At 55.0% G+C, this 11008-nt stretch overlaps 1 protein-coding gene across 1 annotated transcript in view; it reads right to left on the minus strand.

Moving 5' to 3' along the window:
* Positions 1-2324: 2324 nt before the first annotated feature.
* The window catches only part of LOC120411911 (pseudokinase FAM20A-like), an 11060-nt gene continuing 2376 nt past the window's right edge, over positions 2325-11008 (minus strand). Inside the window, 11 exon segments of the mRNA XM_039571093.1 lie at positions 2325-2691; positions 2764-2845; positions 3988-4097; positions 4401-4581; positions 5169-5264; positions 5267-5283; positions 6703-6795; positions 7899-7977; positions 8550-8591; positions 8594-8599; positions 8753-8953. Of these exon segments, the coding sequence (XP_039427027.1) occupies positions 2628-2691; positions 2764-2845; positions 3988-4097; positions 4401-4581; positions 5169-5264; positions 5267-5283; positions 6703-6795; positions 7899-7977; positions 8550-8591; positions 8594-8599; positions 8753-8953 (971 nt within the window). The 3' untranslated portion in view covers positions 2325-2627.

The raw sequence follows: 11008 nt of genomic DNA on the forward strand, positions 1-11008 counted from the left end.
CCGGAAATGGAAAGCCGCTGTATGGAGCCCCACACGACAAGTTGCACAGGCTACTGAAGGAGAAGGTGGATCGAGCCAATTTGCTGAGCTCAAAGCTGTCCAATTAGCCTGGACATAGCTGAAAGAGAGAAGTGGCCAAAGCTCTACCTCTACACTGATTCATGGATGGTAGCCAATGCTCTGTGGGGTTGGCTGGAAAGGTGGAATAAGGCAAACTGGCAGCGCAGAGGAAAACCAATCTGGGCTGCTGAAGAGTGGAAAGACATTGCCACTCGGGTAGAGAAGCTATCCGTGAAGGTCCGTCATGTAGATGCTCACATCCCCAAGAGCCGGGCTAATGAAGAACATCGTAACAACAAACAGGTAGATCAAGCTGCGAAAATAGAGGTGTCCCAGATAGACTTGGATTGGCAACATAAAGGAGAACTGTTCCTAGCTCGATGGGCCCATGATGCCTCAGGTCATCAGGGCAGAGATGCCACCTATAAGTGGGCACGAGACCGAGGGGTGGATCTAACCATGGACAGTATCTCCCAGGTTATCCATGATTGTGAGACATGCGCTGCGATCAAGCAGGCCAAGCGGGTGAAGCCTCTGTGGTATGGCGGGCGATGGTCCAAATACAAGTATGGGGAGGCCTGGCAGATTGATTACATCACACTGCCTCAAACCCGCCAAGGCAAGCGCTATGTGCTCACAATGGTAGAAGCCACCACTGGATGGCTGGAGACCTACCCTGTGCCTCACGCTACTGCCCGGAACACCATCCTGGGCCTGGAAAAGCAAGTCCTGTGGAGGCATGGCACCCCTGAGAGAATCGAGTCTGACAATGGGACTCATTTCAAGAACAGCCTTATAAACACCTGGGCTAGAGAACATGGCATAGAGTGGGTGTACCACATCCCTTACCATGCACCAGCAGCTGGGAAGGTTGAGCGGTGTAATGGACTGCTTAAAACCACCTTGAAGGCACTGGGTGGGGGGACTTTCAAAAACTGGGAGATGCATTTAGCAAGAGCCACCTGGTTAGTTAACACTCGAGGTTCCACCAGCCGAGCAGGCCCTGCCCAATCTGAACCCCTACAAACAACAGACGGGGATAAGGTTCCAGTGGTGCACATGAGAGGTATGCTTGGAAAAACTGTTTGGGTAAAGTCTGCCTTGAGCAAAGACAAACCCATCCGTGGGGTTGTTTTTGCTCAGGGACCAGGTTGCACCTGGTGGGTGATGCAAAAGGATGGAGAGACCCGATGCTTACCTCAAGGGGACCTTGTTTTAGGGTGAACTACCCATGGCTCTGTACTTGTATCAGTATCAGCATGTATATTTGTATATAATTTGGGTAATGCATAGATTTATATGGTTAAAAAAGTTAAGTTTCATGTAACATGTTAGTATGGGAAAAAATTCGGGGTGGATAATGTTGGGGTTTTAGTTTAGTCTTAGTTTTTTTCCTGTTAAAGGAATTTTCTCCCATATGCATGTTGCTAGGGGACAAATAGCTGTACTTAAGAAAGACAAAAAGGGGAGTGGGGCGGGCCTGGCTACTCTTTTGTCTACACCTGGGTGTGGGGTCAGTTCGCTCTGAGCGTCCGGAGAGAGAAGCTGCAGAGAAAGGAGCTGCTGCTTCTTTCTTTTTGGCCGTTCTTTCTTCCTGCTGGAAACAACGCCGGGACCCCAAAAGCCGCTTTCCCTGCCCTGCTGGAGACCGGGCTGTGGCTGCCCTGCCCGCTGCTGCTTCGAGCTTTCGCTACGCTGTAGCCCTGCTCGCCCTGCCTGCCTGGGCCTCCGTGGGGTTCTCCCATCTGGATACATCTCCTGCCACCCGGGATTTCGTTCGTCTGCCACTCGCCTGGCTCTAGCCTGCCGTTGCCTGCCCGCCTGCGTTCCAGCCTGCCGTTCCAGCCGTCCTGCCGTTCCAGCCTGCTGTTCCTGAGAGTCCAGGATCGGCTGCCCAGCGGTTTGTGAAGCCTTTGTCCATCCCTCCCGGGATCCCAGGCACCGGTGCCGCGTGCTCCCCGAGCTCGCTCCGGAGCGCCCCCTGCAGCCGCGGGGGAACCATCGCACCTGCCCTGCTCACCGGGAGCCGCCAGCGCCCCTGCCGGCTGCGAGCGGAACTGCACCCGAGGGGAAAGGGCCTGACAGCCGAGAAGGCTGGCACTGGGTTTGTGATTGTTTGCTGTTACTGCCATAGTTGTTGTTGTTTTGTTTGACTGGTTATATATATATATATATATATAGTAAAGAACTGTTATTCCTATTTCCCACATCTTCGCCTAAAGGCCCTTGATTTCAAAATATAATAACTTAGAGGGAAAAGGGGTTATATCTGCCACTTCAAGGGGGGGCTTCTGCCTTCCTTAGCAGACACCTGTCTTTCAAAACTGAGACAACTGGGAAAGGCTGTTAGAACTTTCTGGAAGAGTTTGATCCAATGGACAGTGCCCCCTGCTCTGTCAGTGAATGCTTTTCCACTTGTGATTCCCATGCTCCAGCACCCAGCCCGCCCCTTGGCTGGGATTAGCAGGGTCTTCCTTGAGCTGCTGGATGGAGCCAGGCCTGGGTGACTTCCCAGTGACAGCAGGAGCACCAACATTCCTGGGCAGGAAGGAAGGTGGAGTTGGGACTTACATGCAGCACTGGGAGAGTGGAGCCAGGATGGAGATTTCATCGTGGGAATGCCGCCCAAACCTGGGGGTGAAGCAGAGTTCAGTGGTGCCTCCTCCTTTCCCCCTCCCAACCTCCTCCCCCCCACTGCCTCACCCTCGGGCATTGTCCAGATGCAGGAGGAAGCCATCGTCCCCAAACTTGGTGAACATCTCGTAGTGGTGCCGGTCCATGTTCCCTGCAAAAGGACACAAAGAGACAGAGTTTCCCCTGCAGGGAATTTTCGAAACTATCCCAAGCTTTCTTTCAGACCTGCATGGAATATTTGTTGCTGGGCTGGAAGTATCTGCAATGGTCAGAGCTGCTGCTTCCCCTTGGTGGGGAGAGTCTGGGGGCTCCCCTGTGCCCCCACATTGAAGGGGCTGTGCTGGCTGTGGGGAGGGAGGGAGGCAGGCAGGCAGGCAGGCAGGAAGGAAGCAGGAAGGAAGGAAGGCAGGAAGGCAGGAAGGAAGGAAGGCAGGAAGGAAGGAAGGCAGGCAGGAAGGCAGGAAGGCAGGAAGGCAGGAAGGAAGGCAGGAAGGCAGGAAGGCAGGCAGGAAGGAAGGCAGGAAGGAAGGCAGGAAGGAAGGCAGGAAGGCAGGAAGGAAGGCAGGAAGGAAGGAAGGCAGGAAGGCAGGAAGGAAGGAAGGCAGGAAGGCAGGAAGGCAGGAAGGAAGGAAGGAAGGCAGGAAGGCAGGAAGGCAGGCAAAGGAAGGCAGGAAGGAAGGCAGGAAGGAAGGCAGGAAGGCAGGAAGGAAGGCAGGAAGGAAGGAAGGCAGGAAGGCAGGAAGGAAGGAAGGCAGGAAGGCAGGAAGGAAGGCAGGAAGGAAGGAAGGAAGGAAGGCAGGCAGGCAGGAAGGAAGGAAGGCAGGAAGGAAGGAAGGAAGGAAGGAAGGCAGGCAGGAAGGAAGGAAGGAAGGCAGGAAGGCAGGAAGGAAGGCAGGAAGGCAGGAAGGCAGGAAGGCAGGCAGGAAGGAAGGAAGGCAGGAAGGAAGGAAGGCAGGAAGGAAGGCAGGAAGGAAGGAAGGCAGGAAGGCAGGAAGGCAGGAAGGCAGGAAGGAAGGAAGGCAGGAAGGCAGGAAGGCAGGCAGGAAGGCAGGAAGGAAGGCAGGAAGGCAGGCAGGAAGGAAGGCAGGAAGGAAGGAAGGCAGGAAGGAAGGCAGGAAGGAAGGAAGGCAGGAAGGAAGGAAGGCAGGAAGCAGGAAGGCAGGAAGGCAGGCAGGAAGGAAGGCAGGAAGGCAGGAAGGCAGGAAGGCAGGAAGGCAGGCAGGAAGGAAGGCAGGAAGGAAGGAAGGCAGGAAGGCAGGAAGGAAGGAAGGACCTTTCGCCCTCCATCATTACCTGTTAGGAAGTCGAATATGGCCATGTCCACGATGTTGAGCAGCCGGTTGCTGTTGCTGTAGGGGTAGATCTCCCTCACCGTGTTGCAGTAGAGAGGGTTCACTTCCCACCTGCAGGAAATGGAGAAGAGGAGATGCTCTCAGCTGCTACTGCCATGTCCCGAAAATTTCCCCAAGCCCATCTTCCATGTGAAGATGTAGAGGAGGAGGAGATAAATCCCCCCTTGTGCCTGCAGGAGACTGGATTCAAACGCAGCCAATGCCCAGGCTTTAAGGGTCATTACATTAATTATTACACTAATTACGGGCACCCTGAGCCTCAGCCTTCCTCCGCCTGGATTATTTCTGCAGGTTTGTCTGTGTGTCTGTACCCTGCAGTGCAGGTGTGGGATGCAGCATCATTTACCCACTTACTCCTCTTTTCCATCGAACGAGTAGGAGCGGATCCATGGGTTGGGGATGGAGAGCCGTGGGGCCAGGTTGAGGGATGGCAGGAAGGCAGAGAGGGAGCCTTCCAGGAGGTGAGGGTTCCCACACACGGCGTACTCTGTCTTGCACATGTACGGGCACTTGGCGAAGAAGCAGACGTTGCTGGCTGGAAGGAGAGCAGAAAACTGGGAAAAGGGGCCGTGATCTCCAGGAAGATGCAAGGTGGCCTGGCCTGAGCCCTTCCCCACCATGGGACAGTGACTAGTTCTTGTGGCAGGGGTAGTAAAGGGAAGGGGAACAGACATGAAGAGTCCCAAGGAGCTGCAGATAAGTGCAGAGCAATTTGAAACCCCTGTTTGATGGCTGTTCCTTGGAAATGCTCTGGGAACCCAAGGAAAAACAAGGTAAAACCCAAAGCATCCATCTCACCAATGTCAACCTGCCCAATCACGGATTTGGGTCCTGTGCTAAGGGAAAGGTTAAGAAAACAGGCCAAAGGAGTAGAGCTTGCAGATGATGCCAGCTGGAGTTGGGAGAGGGAACCTCTGCTGTAACCGTGTCTTTGTGCTTGTTTCACCCAGGAACTTCATCTCTGCACCACAGCACGAGTCCTGCAGCCCCTCTTCCTGCAGCCCCTGCCCTTCCTCCCACCACGGACCAACACAGGTTGGGATTAGGTGTGAAGAGACCTTAAAGACCATGGAGACCATAAAGGGCCCCCTCCCAGCTCACGCCAGCCAAGCCCTCGCCCACCTGGTGACACGAAGAAGACGCTCTGCAGGACCTCGTTCTTGGTGACCTCCAGGATCTCCTTGGTGACATTGATCAGCCTCCCCACTGTGGGCGGCACCTCCGGAAATCCAGGATCCTGCACGGAGGGACAGTGGGTGGTGCCAGGGGATGTTGCTGCACAGTGGGGTGGCACGTGCTGCCCTCATCCCTTCCATCAGTGAACCAGGAGCCTTTGCATCACTGCACCCAGATTCTTTCCAGCAAAAAGCCACCCTGCCCCCTGGGCCGAAATGCAGCTCAGTTTGGATTTTGGTATTTTAATAGCTGCTGCCTGGAACAATCTGGATGTTCTCCAGGATTCCTGCCTCTTTCCCTAACATTGCCTTGGTTTCTCCCATCCTCTTGCACACACACAGGGCCCTCCAAGGGCCAAAGCAGCCCTTCAGGCCCTTCCACAATGTTTTGACATGGAGCAGGGATGTTGATCCTGGTACAACATTGCTGAGGAGGCACTCGCCCTCCAGAGGCACTCATGCCCAGCTAATTCCTCAAAAAAACTCTTAAAAACCTCAGGGCCTGGGGCAGGAAAGCATTCCTGGCAGTCAAAGGGAAGCTGCTGCAGATTGCTGAGTCAGTAGCACGGGGTGAACTGGCTGATGCTCTGTTTGGCTCCTTGGGTAATGCCCTCTGCTCCTGGGAATTGGGCACAGAACAGGATTTAGCCTGTTACTTATTGAGCAATGTTTAGAGAGAAAAAAATTATTTGCTTTTATCCAGCATCTTTCAGCTCTAAAAACCACAAAGCACTTCACAAAAGCAGTCTGGCCTCATTTTTGTGGTGGGGAGCTGCAGGGGTGAGGTAGTGGGGCTGAGTGGAGCAGAGTCACTGTGGGGATGGTGGGGCAGAACTGGGAAGGGAATTCAGCTCCCTTCGTTGCCTTTCTCGGAGTCTGAGCTACAGGACTTGATTTAGTCCTGCTTATCCCACAGAAACTGGAGACCCCCACCTGCCCATCAGGAATCTCCTTCTCTTGGTGTTCAGTGCTCATCCCACCGAGGGGAGAAAGGGTGTTGCCCTCATCTTCTGAGAAGGGTATTTTTGATTTCATTAAATACAAACCCTGCTGGGAAGAGGTGCCAGGTTAATTGCTCATTATCTGAGGGCTTAAAACTGCATCGCTGCAGTTTATCAGCCCAAAGCACACCTTGATTGCTGATTGAGTGTGTGCCTCCCTCCCCAGGAGGGCACCCAGGCTGTGCCCAGAGCTCAGCTCTGCACTTGGATGCAGAGGAGGGACAAAGTGTGACAGCCAGGAGAGAATCTGACCTGTTCCAACCTGGACTTCATCTCTTCTCAGGCAAAGCTGGCTCTGGGGTGCCAGATGAGATCCAGAGCCACTCCTTCCCTAAATGACACCTCAGCTCCTCGGGGTGCTGCAGAGCAATCCCTTCCCAGAGCTCTGCAGGGCTCTGCACGGCTTTTTCCAGAGCTCTCGTGGGCAGAGCAGCAGGTGCTGGCCCAGCAGGAGGAGGCAGGGGCAGGGCCTGGCCCTACCTGTCCAGGTGGAAGGCGGCGATCTCGGCGTTGTGCCGCTGGAAGTCCACGAAGTAGAAAAAGTCCTCTGGAGTCTCCTCCTCACGTTTCTGCCTGGGAGAAAGCAGGGGGTGAACCTAACCAAGCTGCTGGGCAGCCTGGACACTGAGTGGTGGCACAAGGACAGTGCACCCAGGGACGGCTGGTGGGCTTGGGGACGGCCGTTGTGTGGCCACACCAGTGCCCAGGCCAGAACCAAAGTGCTCAGTGCTGAGCTGGAGCCATCTCCCGCCGTGCCAGGGAGCAGCACTTGCACTCTGGTGGTGCCAGGGGGGTGAGGGAGGCAGAAAGGCTGGCTGGGGCCTTTAAATCTGCTTGTGCCAGAGCTTCGACCCCCTGAGGACAGAGTTTCAGGTGGATGTTTGTCACATCCCTCGGGAGGCAGAGGAGGGCTCTGGTCCAATGCTCTCCTATCCCTGAGGTGGGAACTGCATTAAATTGAATTTTCTGGCTGTCACATGGTGCCCCAGTATGTGCAGCACGGGAATTTGATGCTCATTGTCCCAGGCAGCTGCATGACACAGGAAAGCCCTCCTGGCTCAGCAGGGTGTGGATGCTTTCCTTCCCCTCCAGGACCTGATGGACACTGGGCAGAGGTGGATGGAAACCAGTGGAGGAGGAGCTGGCTGCCTTCTGGGTGAGGATATTATCCCGGTCCATGTGCTGCCAGCTGCTCTGCTCACACAGGGACAGCAAACTGACAGGGCATAGACGTGAAGAGTCCCAAGGGCTGCAAATGAGTGCAGAAGCAATTTAAACCCTGTTTGATGGCTGTTTCTTGGAAACACTCCGGGGAATCCAAGGAAAACCAAGGTAAACCCCAAAGTCAGCTGGGGAAAAGGAGGCAATGAGCAGTCCCTGATGGCAAAGATCTCAGGAGAACAAGTGTCCCAAGGTCCTTCACCACCTGGCACCCATGAACTGAGAAATTTCCAACACCAACAGCGGTGTGGGAACGCCAGTGTTTATCCACGTGTGTTCCTGGGATGGTGTGAGCAGCCAAGAATAATGAAAAATAATGGAACCTTTCCAGCTGCCCAGGTAGCTGAGGGCAGGAAAGGGAAGGTGTGGCTGTGGTGTGGCTGTGGTGTGGCTGTCCACACCAAGGATGATCGCAGCCCTCCCTGCAGGGGCTCAGGGGACTCTGCTGGCCTTACCTCATGGGCTTGAACATGGCTTTCCCAAAATCCTGGAACCTGAGGACCAGCTTCAGGTGCACACCGCTGGGCTTCACGACTGGGAGAGGAAAGGGGATGTTAACTCCTGGGAAAGGGATGTTAACTCCTGGGAACACCCCAGTTACACACCCCGGCACGACCTGGCTTTCCAACCCTGTGAGTGCATCCCATGACCCCTTCTAGCTACGCCTCTCTCTCTTTCCAGTTATTTTCCTTCTCTTCCTTGTGCCATAGAGAAGGTTTCCCTCCAGCCCCTCTCCTAACAGCCCTCTGTTACTTCCCCTTGGGGACTTTTCCCTCCCTGCCTGCCCAGCAGGAACCAGTGGTGTACTGGTGTCCTGATACCTGCACTGAACAGGCTGCTCATGGAAATGGTGCAATCACCACCCCTGGAAGTGCTAAAAAATCGTGGGGATGTGGCACTTGGGTTGGGCTCCATCATTTTAGAGGACTTCTCCAACCCAAATAATTTTATGATCTGTGATCCCAGCCTCTGCTGGGGTTAACGGGCGGGAGCAGAGCCTGGCTTTGTCATGTCGCTGGCCGAGGTGAGGATGGAGGAGTTGGGGACTGGGGCCAGCCCAAGCGATGGCATGCAGGGGCAAGCTGGACCCCAAGTGCCACACTCACTCTGGCTGCAGTCACAGGCTCCCAGCAGCGCCTTCTCGTCTGGCTGTAGTCTGCAAGGGCAGGAGGAGCAGTGAGACCCCGCCAGGCTCCATCTCTTGCTGCTGACCCCGCTCCCGGGCTCCAAGAAGGGACCCGTGGGGCCCGGAGCCCCCCAGCCCCACGCAGCTGCCCCATCCCCATCCCTGTGGCAGGAGGCTGCTCACCGGCGCTGATGATGGGGAATTCCTGCATGTCCCGGAGCAGCCTGGTGACGGCGGGGCTGGAGCGGGGGTAGAGCCCATCCCGGCTGATGCCCAGGTGGAACTGCAGCCAGCTGGCGTCGGGCCGGAGCGGCAGCGGCGCCGCCGGGGAGGTCAGGTTGAGCTCCTCCCTGTAGAGCTTGTGTCTCCTGGAAGAGAGAGGTTCTGGGGATGAGGATGAGTCACGGGGTGGAAAACCTCCCTTCTCTGAGCCTGGAGTCTGCTGGGGAGTGGGAGGCTGCCAGGAGCAGAGCATGGGCTGGATACGGGGAAACTGAGGCAGGGAGAGATGGCTGACATGTCAGAGTCTCTGACCATCTCTGACAGAGTTTTTTACTGAAGCTGGGAAAGTTTTTTCCCTGAAGGTCACAGGAGGGGAAAAAAAGGTCCCTAAAAGCCACAAATTGCCTCTGTGACCAAATCACAGTGAGCAGGGATGCTATGAGGTCATCTGGCAGCATCCTGCCGTCACCTCTTAAAATCAAGGTTCAACCCCACCCTTTTTTTGGTGGCTGGAGCTGAAGGAGCCTCCCAGTTTCAGTAATAACCCAAAACCATCTCTGTACTCAATCAGCATTTTCCTCAACCTCGAGACCTCCAGGCTGGGACTGTGGAACTGAAATGTCACTTGTTCCAGTCAGCAGAGGACGGAGCTGTAGTTTCTCACTAACACTGTCCGGCCCGTGTACAGAGCAGCCAGTGCTGATAAAGGGAAAATGCAGCTCAGGGTACACTGAAAGGGCCAGGATCCATCCATGAAAGCAAACAGGAGCTGGGGGGCTGATAAGGAGTAGGACATTAACCAAGGCTGGGACGGAGTGGCTGCAGAGCAGGAAGGGCCACACGCCCTGCCAGACCCCATCCAGAGCCTGAGCAAGTGAGGTCTGACCATGCATTTATTAGCCAAGGAATGGCACTGGGGGCTGGCAAAGGCTCCTGGGTGGTTTTTCTGTTTCCCTGCTCAGCCCAGCAGCTGGGCTCTGGTTGGATTTTTCCATCATCTCCATCCAAGCAGGCTGAGCCTGGTTAGTCCAGTCCGGCTGTGAGAGGGGATGAACCTTCCCAGAGGTGTTCCAGTGGTATCCTGGGAGACATCTAGGAACTGGAGGGACAGGTTGGATGTGCAGCTCATGGGAGCCTGTTCCCTCTCCCAGTTTGTTTGTCTTTCCATTGGATTGGGTCAGCCACAGCATGAACTCCACGTGTGCATGGTCAGAGGAAGCTGAAGCATTTCTCTCCCAGTCCAGCTCTTTACTCAGGCTGCCTGCAAAGGAGGCAAAAAATTCCCTGTGCCCAAGGATGTGGGCCTGGCATTCCACCAGCTCCAGCAGAAGTGCCCTGAGCCCCCATCCTGCTGCCCTGCACCAGGTTTCCCGTGGATAAGTGAGGCACAACCTTAACCCTGCCACAGCCAGGGACAATAAACCCCAGTGTGATGTACAGAATGACTCAGGATTTTTCCCTAGGGAAGCTGCCCAAATATTTTACCATATTTGCTCTCCTGCCTGCCATACACACAGGCTGTTCCCCCGGGTGCAGAGAGCAAGGGATTACTGAGGGGAAAAAAATGCAGTGTTATGCAAGGGGAGCAGATCCCAGCCCTGCACCCACATGGTCCCTGCTCCGGCTGAGCCAGGCCCTTCCCAGCCTTTCAACCCAAAATACAGCTCTCTCTGCCTCCCTGCTTCCTTCAGGATTCCTGAAATATTTCCCTGGAAAAAACCAGATCTCTACAAAAAGCATAATGATAAAAACCAGGGTTCATTTCTACCCTGCTATAAATAGCCCTGGGGTTACCCTGGCTCCCAGCTCTCTGCTGGCTGGGGGGCACAGCATGGGGTGACACTGCCTAGGCCACCAGAATCCTGAGTTTGTGGTTTTGAAGCTGCTTCTTCAAGGATAAAAATAAGCTCTGGAGTTTTTAAAGGATTTTTTTGTTTGTTTTGAAGAGGTGTGGATGTCTTGGGTTTTTTTTTGCTGTTTCCTTCCTGCATCGCCATCAGTCTCTCCAGCTGGTTCTGCATCCTGCAATCAAACTCCCAGTCCTGATTGAAGTGCTGGGAACAGACAGGACGGGCAGCAGCCAGTTTGCAGGGAGCACCGGGAGGAAGACAGGTTCTGGCCAGGTATCCCAACGGGAACGTGTCCTGGGGCTGCTCCAGCTGGCCAAAGTCCCTGTCCAGCTGATGTCCATCTGGCTGCAGAAATGAAGGCAGACAC

The sequence above is a fragment of the Corvus cornix genome, chromosome 1A, assembly GCF_000738735.6.
Source record: "Corvus cornix cornix isolate S_Up_H32 chromosome 1A, ASM73873v5, whole genome shotgun sequence".
NCBI lineage: Eukaryota > Metazoa > Chordata > Aves > Passeriformes > Corvidae > Corvus > Corvus cornix.